The sequence below is a fragment of the Alligator sinensis genome, unplaced genomic scaffold (genome assembly GCF_000455745.1).
Source record: "Alligator sinensis unplaced genomic scaffold, ASM45574v1 scaffold1456_1, whole genome shotgun sequence".
Lineage (NCBI taxonomy): Eukaryota > Metazoa > Chordata > Crocodylia > Alligatoridae > Alligator > Alligator sinensis.
In genome coordinates, this window is record NW_005842763.1 from 457382 (window position 1) to 472933 (window position 15552).

The following is a 15552-nucleotide window of genomic DNA, read 5'->3' on the forward strand; positions in this document are numbered from 1 at the left end:
CTGAGCTCCCTGGCCATCTCAGAGGTCATGGCCAAGACCAAGGAGCTATTACACACACTACTTACCTTGGTATCAACCCAGTGATTACTAACACTTTCCCTGTGTCTCCTCCCCTACATGGCCTAAGGCACCACACAAGGGACCCAGAAAGGAGTAAGCACAACCATTTACAGTGGAGAACATCCCCAGCTTCATAGGAGCTTCTTTACTTACAGTTCAATTCAGCTGCTCAGGAGAATTTGTGAGGCTGCTTCTTGCAGATCCAGTCAGCCAGTGCATCCTGTGAGACCTCCAAGCCCCTGGCATTAGCCCCTTTCCCTCAGCAGCTCAGTAACACTTCAGGAACTAGCTGGCTTTCCCTGAAAGTTGGCCTTTAGACCCAATGCTTTGCAATGTACCCAAGCATAAAGTCAGCTACTATCCTGAAGCTGCAACTACCACACAAGGCAGCCATGCTTGGCTCTAGTGCAGTACTTCTAATATCCACACACAAGCTTCTCAAGACTTCAGAGGCCTTTGTGTGAACCACATGAACCTGTACATGTGGCAAAACCCTCCTGGACAACAGAAACAATGTCAGAGGGAAGCTCTCTGCTTTCCTGGAAGCTTCAATACTGCTTTTGCCCAAAAGCTCTGCCAATTTATGACAGCTGGATGTCCTTACACCTGGCAACTACCCTGTAGAGTGGGGCCTCATTATTCTGTGCTCAGTGAAGGCAGATGCACGGCAGGAGGCTGGGCACGTTCACTACTTCAACCATGTTGTCCCTGCCATAGAAATAGTGTCAACCTTTATAAAACTCTCCTGGGAAACAGGGTGTGGGAACCTTAAAGGATCAAGTACAAGCCACAACCTATTGCTCAGAAAAGTCTAAAATGAATGGCCCCAGTCTGTAACAGAGAAGTATGAATGACAACATCAATCTGCTACCTCAGAACACACCATGGGAGCCATGTTCCTAGTGCTAGAGAAGGTACACTAGTCATAGAGCACAGCCTGGGTGTCTCCTTGCAAAAGGAGGCAAGAATAGGGCCCAGATGGATGAGGGTGGAATTTAGTTTTTTAGGCTGCTCATAACAGGTATCCCCCTAAGGTCTTTAACATATTAATTTTGGGAGTACAGTGATTGTGTGGGCAAACACGTCCCTCATCTGTGGCCATAACAACCTGCTGTAAGGCAGGGGAACACTAACTGGGATGCTGTTTTATTGGATTTCACAGCTATGGTGATGTGCAAGCTTTAGTCACTAAAATGTGCTGAGCTGTACACAAATCACTGAACAAGACTGTCTCTGCCCAGAAAGCTCACAACTTGCCACAAGAATTGATCCATGGGATCCTTGACCTATGCAAGCAAAAGGCAAATCATATGGGACAGGGTGGATTCTGCTTCATCAGTAACAAACTGGATAGTTCAACCCTGCCTACAAATGAGCCACCCTAAGCCTTGTAATGAGGAGTGGATCAAGACTGTAGGTACCTGCCCCACCCCCATCTCTGCCCAGGACACTGCTTCCTACTGGAAGCAGCAAGGTCCTGATTTCATGAATGATGTGCAGTCCTGCCAAGCTGAATACCTACAATGTCCTTACAGCTAAGAGTGGATTAGACCAGTCTCTTCAAACAGTCACTTTTCAGCAATCATCTAGCTTCAGATGCAGGCAGAGGGAAGTTGTCTCAGACTCTGCACAGCATGACCTCACATTAACTCTGAAGCTAGCAGTGCCTCCACAGCACAGTCCACACCTTGGTAGCTTCTTTGTAAATCCAAGGGCTGTTTTTTTCCCTAGATACTTCAGTAATTCAAGGGCTACACTCCTCTGCTCACCTCACACACCTGAACCCTCATCTCCCTCCACATCGGCCAGTCTACAGATACATAATCATAGTACCAGTAGGTGTCCTGCCAGTCACAGACAGCCTCAACAGGTGCCCCTTCAAGTTTCAACAGAAGATCATGCTTCAGGCCCCCAGAATTCACATTTAGCAAATCAAACAAGCTCAACTGAGTACTGAAGAGAGAAGAGTGCAAACTCCCACTGGACGCGATGAGAGCTGGGACTGCCCTGGTGGTACCTGGAGAGGTGGCCTGGTGGGGGCTGAGGGCAGAGCAGAGACATTAGTTGAGAAACGCTTTGTTAGTTGTGGTGGCAGTTTTACGGGCAGAATCCAAGGTGGGAGTCGGGGTGGGGGTGGCAGCCCCAGCCCAAGCTCCCATTGGCTCTGATGGAATCCTGTAGGCCAGGGCAGTGAGTGCTGGGAAGGCTCAGTTTCCCCAGTCCTATTCCCCACTGAGAACAGTCAGGAACAGCATTGGTGCAGGTGCCCAAGCCTGTGCTCCCGTTGGCTTCAATGGGAGAACATGCTCAGAACGCACATATGTGGCAATTTTGCTTTAAGAGATTTCAGTCAGCATAACTGAGGTCACGTCAACTCAACCCACCTGATGAGAGCAAGCAAGTTGTCCATAAGTTTCAGGACTTGCTCAGTGCAGGGGTTACGGTAGATCGGACTACCGCTGGGTGTGCACCCGACGACAAATCCTCCAGCCGTAGCCTCTTCCAGGGCAGTGGGCCAGCGAGCCCGTTTCACAACTCCCAGAATGGTGTACACGCAAAAGCTTATCTACAGCAAACCAGAATACATGGAAAGAACACTTCTTAGCAATAAGGCCAAAGAGGACCTTGTTACCCATCTTCTCTCCCAGGAACTTTTCACAACAGGATGGCCTGCCACCACTGGTCCAACCCTGTGAGATGCGGCATGCTACTCTAATATCTTCTGAAGTCTGCAATAACCTTTTGTCCCTCTGGCAGAGCTCAGGAACTTCTTATAGGACAAAGTATCAATGCAGAAGATCTTGCAGAGTTCAAGGAACCACACAGGGTACCTTCTAAAAGGAAATGTTTAAGGCATCAGTCTTTCATCTCCATCACACGTGACAATTCAATTGAAAGATCCATTTTCATACAATGGTCTAAGTGAGAATTAGCATCAAGCAAAATTCTGAAGTTTGCATTTTGACATCATCTATAGCCCTAAGGATGGTACCTACCAATCAAATCCTGCCAAGAATGGGCACCTACTGCAGCCACTAGATTGTACAAAGCCATGCACCCCGTGTATATTTTAGTTAGACCAGGGGCGGGCAATTATTTCAGACAGAGGGCCACTTACTGAGTTCTGGAAAGCCATCGAGGGCCACATGACAGGCAGCCAGGGGCAGATAACTATATTTTCTAAATTTTTTAGGGGTCCCGCGGGCCGGATAGAATGGCCTGGCGGACCGCATCTGGCCCACAGGCCGTATTTTGCCCACCCCAGACACTGGGCCATATAAAATCACAACTCACAATACTGCATTTCCCCGAACACCCAGCATTAATCTGACAGCACCAGAAAGAGCCTGAGCCACACCAAGTATAAAGATTTAAGGACCAGGAACAGAGGGAAATTCCATTCTAGAAGAGGTACAGATCATCTCTGGAACCTACATGCCAGCTAGGGAAGGGTAAAGGGTAAAATGGAAGACTCCACCTTGTGGAGCCAGCTCATCTTATATGACCCACATCTGTTTGCTTGAGCTGAGGAGTCTGAAACCAATCCTTATTCTGCAGCACAAACAGGCCGAATCCAACAGAAAGGGGACATTAGGCCTTGCCCAAGAGGCAGGATAGGTAAGTGCATGTACAATGCAGGGAGGTTATACATCTCTTCCAAGGCCCAAGGCTCCTTAGATAATAGATACTCACTCTGGAGCGGTTCAGACCACTGGGATCTTCCAAGATTGGATCAGTGATTTTGTTATCAGCACCCACGTATGAGATGAAAGATTCAGGATCTGACAGGACTCTGAGAGGAGAGAGAAACCATGGATTTTGTTCAATGTCAGCAGTCTGGCACCTGCAGTCAACACTCCTTGTGTTCTAGCACAGCAACCCAAACTGACTTGTATTTTGTCATGCCTAGGCAGCCTTGATGTGAACCACAAGCTCACTGTGATAGGTTCATAGGCTGGAAGGGACCTTACAAGTTCGTCTAGTTCAGCCCCCTTCTCAGAGCAAGATCATCCCTGACTAAAGCCATCCCCCCCATTTCTGTCCAACCAGCTCTTGAAAACTTCCAAGGATTGCGATTTCACAACTTCTCTAGGTAGCCTGTTCCAATGCTTGAGCACCCTCGTAGTCAGAAAGCTCCTCCTAATCTCCAACCTAAATTCCCTCCGTTGTAGCTTGAGACCATTGCTCCTAGTCCTGTCACCTATGTCCACAGTGAAAAGCCCATTTCCATCCTCTCTATAATCACTCGTCAGACATTTGAAGACTGTTATCAAATGGCAGATAGTGCACAAACAGAAAGACAGTCTCTGCCCAAGAGAGTGGACAATCTAAGTAGACAAGAGACAACAGATGGGTACGGAAAGATGGGGAAAAACCAAGAGATGAGGAGACCATAATGGTAAACAGGGCAGGCAGTGCCCTTGGCATACCAGCATAATGGCTATCAGGTTTTAAGCAGGCATCACAACAAAGGGAAGCTATGGAAGGAGGACAGCAAATCAGATCTGAAGATATTCATGGGGAGCTTGCTCAACCAGTTTAACTGATTTAAAGCTGAACTTAAGGTGACCTTGAACTCCTATGATCAGCTCCCCTATGGTTTTTGATGAAGGTGACCCTCCACATTGTTTATAGAGCCTCAGATCAACCAGATGGGCTCAGGGGAGGCTGGTGAGACCAACTAGTTTTCTGTATTGTATTCAACTCTGATTTGGCTCAAGATTACAAGAACCAGCCAGCAAACCCCTCTACAAACCCCCGTGTAGAGCCCTCTCCCTGGGGCCAAGAACCCTTCAGTGCAATGACTGTGGAAGTATTCTGCTCGTCTCAAGTTTCAGCAGTGCTGTTGTTTAGTGCTCTCAGGGGTTATTTTGATCCCCTTTTCCCAGATGTTTATAGAGTGCTGTAGACCTATGATACCTCCCTGAGCTCTCAGCTCAGACAGACACCCCCAAACAGCTCTAGACACTTAGCAGGACCTTGGGTGGTGGCCAAACTTCCTGAGAGCAGAGGGCTTGTGGCAAGCAATCAGTCACTATCCAGGACACAGGTGACCAGGAGACACAAGGCTGTCTTCCTTTGGTGTGCACAGTCTCCACCAGGAGGGATGTGCTACTCCCATCACCTCTGCCTGCCCTTCAGCTCTATCACAGGAACAGTTAATACAGGTCCCGTACCTCTGCATCTCTTCAGAGAGCCACAGGCTGGCTACAGGAGCCATGAGCTCCTCCAGGAAGGCCTTCTGCCGTTCATAATCCTTGAACTGGTTGCTGATGAGGACCAGGGCCTCCATGAGGGCGCACTTCTCCATCTGCGTTAGCAGCAGCTCGTTGGACAGCAGCTGCTTCACGTGGTTATACAGCATCTCAAAATTTGGCTGGAACACACCCACCCAAAACAGGACAGCGTCATGCACATGGTGTGGTGAGGAACCTGACTGGCATTGCTGCACTCATGTTTGGGGAGCCCAGGCAAACCAGAGTGCACCATACTCCCAGAAAACAAAGCAGTGGAAATAGCTGGTGAATGGGGCTGACTGACATGCCCTCTCTCTCAAGAAGAGTCCATTCCCTGCTGTGATCTTCAAGCCTTTTCCCTGTGTACAACTTGTTTCTACTCTATCCATCCATTTCTCTCTTCCATGCTCAGATCTCCCTGGGATCTCTGTTGCCTGCAACCCCTCTTATAAAGGTTGTTTGAATCTGGATCAGTGCCATTAGCATCTCCCTACTCCCTGCCCTGACCACCTATAGCCATGGCAGCACATTCTATATCCCACATGACTGGCAAAGAAACAAGGTGGTTTAGGACTCTGAAATGCCAGACCTTAGGATATTTCCATCATGGGAGCCTAACAGAAACATCCCCTGATGATCCAAACAAATGGTGTCTCTGTATGTGCAGTTCCTCTCTCCACTAATTGGCTGGGCGTACGTGGCAGCTCTGCATAAGTGCCAGGGAACACTCATGGATAGGTAATGCCAAAACCTCTCTGTCTTGGAAGCGATGATGATGGCCAAAATGTTACACGACCCCAACTAGCACTTTCAAAGGAGCAGCTTGTGTTCTCCCACAACAGGGAGTTTAATCTATAACCACAGAACAAGTGAGAGCTGCTGTGCTCCCAACAAATGAAGGAACCTCAAAGGGGTGGGGAACACCAGGCAGTTCACTGCAGGTTTCCAAAGTTCCAAGTCAACAACAGCACTTGAATTACAGCTCCCACAGTCACAAAGCAATACAGGCAGCAGCACTACTGGAGCCACAAGCCCAGACCTGCCAGCAGCATGTGGTTTCTACAAAAGACTGACTCTGGTGGGTTCAAAGAGAAAGAGCAGCTAATATCCTTTTGTAAACTCCCTGAACCGGTCCGGAAGGGAAATACCACTACCTCTGCTCCAGACCACTTCTGCTGCCATATCAGCTAAGGAGCCAATAGGGACAGTTGATCAGTACAAAAATTAAAATATAGCCACTGCGCCTGTTAAGCTGTTGTAGGCTTGACTTCCTCCTGCCCCTGACCCTTCAGCTATTACTTATTATCTTACACTTGAACTCCCCATAGACCCTGGGCATGCAAATGAAGGTGAGGTGGCAGGTCCCTAGAATAACCTTTCATGTACATACCAGGACAAGCTGAGGGTAGTCCCGACACATCTTGATGATCGAGGAGCATGCGTGTCTTCTCACATTCTTTACTGCACGAGTTCTTGGGGCCTGGATAGATATAATAATATTCAAGAGACCTGGAGTCAAGCTAGAGCCAACAGTCTGCAAAATCTACACAACTTTCTGTGCTGCAGAGCTAAGGGAAACGGACACTGGCACATGTGCATTCCTAGGGATCAATTAAGTGCAGCTAATCCCCTGAGGGGTTACAGCTAGTCTGAGCAGTGCCCCAACCCAGACAAGCTGTCTTCCAGTTCTGCTTCAGGGACACACACACGCTTGATCTTATTTGTAAACAGGTTCCCAACATGCATCCTCGGCTAGCACATGAATCACAGCCACATGCTTGCTAACCGTTGAAAGATGTCTGTCTACCAGATGAAATTCAATCCCTAGAGGTCTAGCATAAGACTAGGAACTAAGTGGCTTTGTTCTGGACTTCTTCATGGGGTTGAATTTCAACCTACACACCTCCCAAGCTTACATTAGCCAAGGCTTATTAGGCAAGAGGAGACAGCTCTTTAGGTTCTTTTCCCCCTTCCAAGAACAGACCCACAAACACGAATCTTGTTGTAGTGTTATGTCCTACCCCATTTTAGGCATTGATGGACCCTCACACAGAATGCACATGATATGAACATAGTGGGATAGTAAGGACTCACCTTACTTTCTTCTATAACTTCAAAGGTCACCGAGGCAAAGAGCTGAGGGACAAGGGGAAAAATGAAATCAATCCTTACATCTGGAATTCACTCCTGTACCTGGGGATTATACACTAATCACCAAGTTAATGGAAACTCTCCTATTAAGCAAAACAACGAATAAGGAGGTCTTTAGCAATGCTAAGGCACACTGGTCAGAGGCTCTCATTCAGTGGTTGAAGTCCAGGGCTGGGAATCAAATCTGGGTTTTCTGATTCTGCAACAGGCTGTATCAGTTTTTCCACCTCTAACAAGAAGGATTATTCCTCTCTCAGAGAAATATCATAAGGAAGGCGTGTGAATAAAAAACAATGCAAGGGTTACATGGTACTACTGCTTCACCTACAGAGTAACTGATCAAGGGGTAGGCTAGATGGTGCCAACCTTGGAGAGGACTTGTGGCAGGTACTCTGGCCTGTAGGTGACAAAGGGGAAAAGTGCAGAGACGTTGGTAAGCACACAGGACAAAATGAGGGGGTCCTTTGTTTCAAAGTTCAAGACAAGCTGCAGCAGCTCTATGCCCTCATTTACTGGAATTTCCTGTAAGGAGAAATAAGGGGAGGGAGGAGAAAGAGAGCAATGGTAAGAATTCCAGCACACAGCAAACACTCCAATGTCTCTACCAAGGGCCTAACTGGGAAGACTGTGTGTTGACTGACACCTGTGGGTGAAGTCTTCCATTTTCAAACTAGGCGAGACAACTAGTACAAGGGCATGTGTTAATGTATATACATTTGATGGGAAACTGCTGTTGAAAGATAGAAAATGGCATCACTATGTCTACGGTGTAGGATGCCAACTTGAAATACTTACTATTACTTCCTTTCCAGGGCATCAAACAACTCACTTTTTCCCAAGCTCTCTTTTTTGCCTCCTGTCTAATATTTTGCCTCCTGTCTAATAAGCCATTTTTTCTTGCCACATTTTGCTGTGACCAGAACAAGCAGCTAAAATAACAAAGCAACCTAATCCCAGGTAAAAGCCAGTTTCAAAGGTTACTAATGATTGCTGCCTGTGATTTTTTAGTAACTGGGTTGCTACCAACAGAGAGGGAAACTACATTTTCCTTGCTGTTTGCTGTGCACTTGCCCCCTGTGCTGTGCATATACAAACCTTTCTCGTTTAGTCTCAAAAAAACCCACAGGATGCCATTTTAACAAACAGTGAAAGGTGCCATATAAAATACACTTTCTTTCCTAACAGGACAGACTGTTGTGACTACACCATCCTAGGGCTCTACTCTCTGCACCAATTCCTTTCAGAACACTGTGCATCTAGGTACAGGACATTTTTCTGACACTGGAAGATTTCAGTGGGATTGGCTTTACCATCCTAATAGATCATCCTCCCTACACACACACAGAGCAACTGAGACCTCTCCTAACAGAGTTCAGGATTCAGCACAGATGTTGTGGTTACAAGCCAGCATTTTTGCTTCATGCTGTTTGAAGAGCAATGCAGCTGGCAAACACCCACCTCAAACCAAGACAGTCTCTGGAAATAGGTTAGAGAAGTACTTACTTCCTTATCCAGAGTTCGAAACATCTGGCTGATGACACTCTCTGAGAAGAAGGTCATAGCATCCCATTGCACAAAGGAAGGTGAGAAGATGGAACAGAGACCTTCCCCTGTCTTAGCTACAAGAGAGGAAAAAAAGACCATGTGAACTGCCATGGCCCTGGAATGACCTAGCTTTCCCTTCATCCCTCGAACATGCTGCTAGCCTGTGGATCCTCTGCAAAATCCTACAATGGATGATTTTACCCACCCCATTAACAAGCACTTCAGTCTCTTCCTTCTGCAATCTTTTCCATCAGAAAGATTCATGGTTGGAGAACCCCCAAGGTGCCAAATAGTGCTTGAAGGCTACCACTTTCATTAGTCAAGGAACAATTCAGCTCCTGAGTCACAAATACCATTCTGGAGATATAGAGAGGAACTGATTCCAACAACCAGGACTGAGTGGAAAAGAAAGGGATGGGTTGAATGACCAGCATTCTCAGAGAATCATAGAAAATCACGGTTGAAAGGGACCTCAGGAGGTCATCTAGTCCAACCCCCTGCTCAAAGCAGAACCATCCCCAACTAGATCATTCCAGCCAGGCCTTTGTCAAGCCAAGCTTTAAAAACGTGCAAGGATGGAGATTCCACCACTTACGCAGATAACCTGTTCCAGTGCTTCACCACCTTCCCAGTGAGAAAGTTTTTCCTAATATCCAACCTAAACCTTCCTTGCTGCAACTTGAGACCACTGTTCCTTGTGTCAGTGGCACCTGGGACAGTACTCACCACAATGGGACTTGGAAGGCAGCAGATGGCCTTCTGGAGGAAAAGTGACTCGACAAAGTCACTTTTCCAAAGTCAAGTAAGCCAGGGAAGGCAGAATTTCTCAGGATGGGGATAGCCTGGATTTTACAGAAATGATAGCACCAACCAAGTCTGGCCTTTTTGTTTGAAACTGCTTTTGTTTGAAACAGCTGCCTTTAAAGATACAAACTAGAACTGGGATAGGCAGGAGTCTTCCTTTCAGCCAAAGGCTCTGTGGTAGGGTGTGCATAAGTAGGCTACCAAGGCATTGCCTTGCAGAGATCTAGGGAAGATTGACTTGAAAGCCAGGTCACTTTTAAGAGGCTTAAAAGATACCCACAAAAATTTGTTCTGGTTGCCAATGGGAGCCCAAGCTCCCTGCCTTTCCTGCCCTGCTTCAGGCAACTTACAGTTCATGGCTCCAATATCAACAGGAGATGACAACTGGTACTTCAGCCATTCCCCAGCCATCTGAAAGCCAGTCTTTGGGTCCAAACGACATGCCATCCTCATCACCTCTCCCTGCTGTGCCCGGAAAGCTGCCACAGGAAACGGACAAAAAGAGGTAGGTTCAGATATTGGAAAGATGAGGTAGACGCCATTTGCAATGTTGGGGACATTCGTGACAACTGCTTAGGCAGTGGTACTCTGCAGAGTGAGCTCAGCACATTTAAATTAATTTCAAATTGCATTCTTTAAAAAGTAAATTATAACAATATATGCTAAGGCCTGCATTTAATATAATGTTAAACTTATTTTAATTATAAATATTATAAGAGAATATCTTTGTTGCCAAAGTTTTAAAGCAAATCAGACCACTGCACTGGAAATCACTGGCTAAATATACAGAATTGGAATTTTCTGGAGACAAAGTTTTACAACAGTCACCTCTTCACAGGTTCAGAGAGAACATTTTCTCTTCACTTCAGTTCCCCTCAGATGAGCTCCAGTGACTCACTGAAATGCTGAGAAACCAATGGAGAACTGAAGAGGCAGGGATGCTGCTTTTCCTCTTACAAACAATAACTAAGAACTAGGCAATAGAAGATAAGTTACCTTGTATACAAAACTGAAGGATATTAAAAAGAGTCAGCTCAATTCACTAAGTACTGACAATACTTTCATTGTTGTTTCAGTAAATGTAACCAAAATATGTTTTGCCTTTAATACTGAGGATATTTTCTTATGTAATTAATAAACAATCTAAAATGCTGTTTTTGTGCAAGTGCTTCCCAATTTCTATCCAAAGGGACCCTGACATGAATCGCATGTAAAGAGAGAACTCCAGTGCTTGGCCCTCTTTTTTTAAACCTTTGTCTCCAGGCCCAGCTCCTGATCCTGTGCTGGGTATAACTGTTTCATTCCAAGTTAATTCCCCAGTTGACTCCAAGGTAGCTATTTCTTTACACCAGTGGCTCTCCACCATTTGAGATCAAGGCTCCCCTGCAAAAATGTTAGCTTTTAATTTTTTCTCATTTTTTTTGAGCACAGAAAAATACTCGAGCAATTCTTCAGCTGCAAACAACTCAAAGACCACAACAGGGCAGAATGGTTTTAATGCTATGGATTCCTGCTTGGAACTATTTATCCTGTGGATCATGTTTGCACACCTAATAGTGGTAACACTGCATGGTGCCCTTGAAAGGATTTCAAGGTACCCTAGGATGCCACAACACTCTGGTGGAGAATCCTTGCCTTACACAGCAGGTGGTGAATGCTCTGCAGAGGCTGTTGTTTTGGGCTCCACCTGCTGGTCAAGAGCTTAAATGCATGACAAATGCCAAAAAGTTCACCAGACACAAAGCACAAAGATAACCTGGGACAACGTGAACAAGTGTACCCCACTGCTGAGTTGGTATATGGGGCCCTAGATAGTAACTTGGCAGGAACGAAGGGAAGGCTGCAAGCCTTGGACACAGCCAACACAACTAGCCCAGAGGCTCCCAGGCAAGAGTGACTTACAGTTGAAGAAGGCATTGAAGTCCTCATCACTGTCAAAGTCAAAGCGAGAGTATTCACAACTGGGGCTGTCTGTCTTGGAGGGAAAGCCCACCTGGAAATACAAGGGACAAGGTGAAGGAGGGGATGAAACCATCCATGTCAGCTGAGAGCTAGCTCCAAGGAGGCTCAGACTAAGGGCACAAACTAGACAGTGGCAATTCTTCAGGAGAGCTGCACAGCAGCCTGGAGGTGACTCTCCCTACAGCCACATCAACTACCCAGCTTCTCTACTGTTACAGCTGTATAACGTTAATGAAGCCACCTGCTCAACATCCAGCAGGTCAGAGATCCCCCATACCTTTACTAGGTTAGTCATAGATGCTCTCAGATACTTTGGGATCATAGCCAAGAGCAGAGGGTCATGAGACAGGACATCATGCCGGAAGAGGGCTCCCCAGGTGATCTGGGTGGAGGAGCGCAGGAACTGAGAAAACATGAAAAAAAACAAAGATTTCAACAGGGCAAGGATTTCTTAGCACAAAAGTTTCAGGCTTCTGCACCAGAGGGCAAACACAATTTACATCAACACCCTAGTACGGTCATGCACTTTTCCAGGCTCACCTGAAACCTCCAAGCTAAACCAGACTCAAATAAAACTCTCCAGAAAGCAAATATCAGCTTCACTGACAATATGTCAGCCATACTGAATTGGATTTTTTGGGATGCTGACAGTCAGAGCAGCAGAGGTGTTGCTTCTTCCCATATTGTCAGAAAAGGAAACAGAGCGGCTAGAAAATGGTGTCTGGCTCTCGAGTATGCAACAGACATGAGCAAAGATTCCTTCAGGAGAAGTTATGCACCCACCTACATGGGTAGCTTAATTGCATACATGCTGCAGAGATTCTCTGTCCTTTACATACCTGACTGGGATGGGTTGTGAAAGCTAAAAACGAATCAAGATATTTTCCAAAATTTGCTGGCGTTTCCACATCAGAATCGGAGCCCTTTTAAGAGAAAGAGAAGTAAGTTCAGATGAAACACTTTAGAGTCAGAGCAGGAGGAGATGGGACACAAGTGGCAGTGTCATTATACAACTAGGACTCAGCATCTTGTGGGGGCTGGGAAGCCACAGCAGAATGACTATGTTCTGAAACTGTTGCTGCTCAAAGGGCAGTTCCAGTAGGTTGTCCTGGAGCTAGTTCCAGTAGGTTGTTCTGGAGAAGCTGAAGGAGTCAGCATCCATGTTGGAGAGAAAAGGGTAGGCTCTGAGCCTGTTGGAGGCCATTTTAACTAAGCCACAACACCCCAGGTAACCAGGTTACTGCTGGGCCAGGACTGCCTGACCACCACAGAAATGGTGGGAAAAGAAAGCCTGGGTGGTAGCAGTTCTTAACAAAACTGGCAGAATTTCACATGCAGGTTCACTGAGCAGAGTTCAGTGTCATTTTCCCAGCTCACCTCACCCCCATTTCTGGGAAGTCCAAAACATGTGTTTAGAGCAACTACGTGCTCAAAATGAAAACCTTCTTTTCAAGGTGCTGCTTCTCTGTACTGTCTGTACCCTGACCTGATGCTGTCTTAAGCACTCCCTTCTCTGGAGCTCTTCTTGTTACTACTACCATAACAGCAGACTCTTCCCTGGTGTTCCTTCACCTCCCTTGAGGGGAGGCAAGAGGAGAACTTAAATTAAAGAGGCCCCCAAGATCCCCAATATTCACAGCAGTCTTTATTAAGGATTAAAATGGAAGGCTATACTCTCTACTCTGACAGCAAACAAAATGAACCTCATCTCAGGTAACAGATTACCTGCACCTGCTTCTCAAAGGGGTTTTTGTTTTCTGTTTCTGAAAGAATTTACTGTCACACCATTTCTTTGCAGCCAGCTGCCATGGTTTTTCCACAAACAGAATCTGCCAACAAGTCTGCCTCCCTCACTATATAAACAGCTCCTAACACATCCTGGACTTGGTGCAGCCAGTGAAAGCTCCAAAGTTTCAATGCACACCAAGAGTGGATATGAACACCAAAGAGGGAAAAGAACTATTTAAATTAAAGGGCATAGAAGCAAATGGGAATAAACTAGCTATGAATAAATTTAGGCTGGAAGTCAGAATAGGTTTTCTTGTAGCAGGAGCAGGAGGAACAAGAACCAACTAGTTTTAAAAGTCAGCTGGAGCAGTGTATAAAGAAGATTATATGTTGTATTTTCTCACAACAGCAAGAAACCAAGTTTGATGATCCAACAGGTTTTCTACATCCCATGTTCCTAGAGTGCTGACAGGACACAGCCCCCAGGTTACACTTCAAAGTGAAGGTTTTCTTTCGCCAAAGTTAGAGGAACAAATCCCAAACCAGCCAACATCAATGGTGCAAAACTAGGAACATGGTATACACATCTAAAGCCAATCAATCCCCATGGAAGATAGCCCTCTCAAGACCATTTCTGGCATTTTTAGGGAACTTACTAGTAATGCGCACAGCTGGCTGCCCAAAGCACACAAAACTTGGCAAAGTCTCTTCAAGAAGACATAGTGTTTCTCTACTAGGCCTTCTCCATCTGCTGTCCTGGGATGGAAAGGAAGGGAAAGGGCAGGTCAGAGTTAAACACACAGCAGATGACACAGGAAAACTGTCGGGACACTGAGATGTCAATGTGACTGGGTTTCTTTTACCACTACTGAAGTTCTTGGTAGCATGGGTCAAATTAAAATTTAAAAGTATTTCTAGTCTGTATCCTTTGGACTTTACAAATATTCCTGATCAAATCTCGGCCTGAAAGAGAAGGGTTTTGAAAACCAGATGTTATTCAGACCAGCTGCTTCTTAAACTATGAACTTAAGACAATTGCTAGCTTTTCAAGGAGCAATGGCTTGGAGGACAGCACTCTATGGGTAGGAAGCTGAGAATTCCACCCACCCCCCCATGTTGGAGACAGGTGCTGGCTGAGGCTATATCTAGGTTTAAGTTTTAAAAGCTGGGGATGAAAGTAATTAATGCAGACCAGAAACAGCCATTTGTTGTTTGAAGACCATAACATGCCTTCACAGCAGCAGCAAGACAGTACTTACTGAGCAGCAGACAGTATGTAGTGCATGGCAACATCTCCAAACAAAACCATCAAAGGCTTCCGATCCTCCAGTTTTCCCTAGGCATAAAGGAGCATAAACACCCAGGGTTAACAAGAGATGACTGCAGTCCTTCCTTCTAGCCAGGCCACTAGCCATGCTGCCATTTGGCGCCTTGCATTCCCCCCCAGATGTGAAGTAAAGATTGTAGTAAGAAACTTAAGGAACGCTGTAATAAAGGTACACTATTCTAATAATCACCACCTGGGAACCTTAAACTGAGACAACCTGGGCCCTTGTGTGCATTTTCCTTCTTAGGCTGCACATTGGCTTGTCACTGAAGGGCAGGTGATGAACAGCCAGGCTGTAGGATTGACTGCAAGTAGTGGGCTCATGACACTTTTTGGGTTAAATGTGCCCTCAGTAGGCGTGGTGGCAGAACACACATGGCTTGTGTTTACGCTGTTGTTGCAGAAGTTCTGCTGTACATCAGAAACCCTGCTAAGCTATTACAGCTGGATGGCAACACCCCAATGCTCTGCAGGGGCAGAGACAATACTACTCACTCAAGCAGGTTTTTCCAACTTCAAAGGAGATGGGGCACAGAGAAAATGGGGCCAGGGTGAGTTTCAGCCACTGCTCTGCACACCCTCATGGTGTGATATCCACCTTATCATCACCCAGGCTCCTGGGCAGCTGGAGGGAAGGTGGCTTCAGTTAACAAATGAATGAGATTCCCATTCCTCAATCAGAAGAAATAAGCAGCAGCTCAAAGGCCAGAGTCAGAGAAGCTCCTGAGGATGAACTCA

The 15552-nt window shown here is 46.2% G+C and overlaps 1 protein-coding gene across 1 annotated transcript in view; it reads right to left on the minus strand.

The window, feature by feature from the left end:
* Positions 1 to 15552, minus strand: part of XPO5 (exportin 5) — a 36404-nt gene that overhangs the window by 13968 nt on the left and 6884 nt on the right. Inside the window, exons 9-21 of the mRNA XM_025216732.1 lie at positions 14747 to 14823; positions 14144 to 14243; positions 12599 to 12682; positions 12037 to 12162; positions 11700 to 11790; positions 10148 to 10276; positions 8952 to 9067; positions 7815 to 7970; positions 7392 to 7433; positions 6688 to 6777; positions 5238 to 5437; positions 3754 to 3853; positions 2445 to 2626 (exon numbers count right to left, since the gene is read on the minus strand). Of these exons, the coding sequence (XP_025072517.1) occupies positions 2445 to 2626; positions 3754 to 3853; positions 5238 to 5437; positions 6688 to 6777; positions 7392 to 7433; positions 7815 to 7970; positions 8952 to 9067; positions 10148 to 10276; positions 11700 to 11790; positions 12037 to 12162; positions 12599 to 12682; positions 14144 to 14243; positions 14747 to 14823 (1493 nt within the window). The remainder of the gene's footprint in view (positions 1 to 2444; positions 2627 to 3753; positions 3854 to 5237; positions 5438 to 6687; positions 6778 to 7391; positions 7434 to 7814; positions 7971 to 8951; positions 9068 to 10147; positions 10277 to 11699; positions 11791 to 12036; positions 12163 to 12598; positions 12683 to 14143; positions 14244 to 14746; positions 14824 to 15552) is intronic.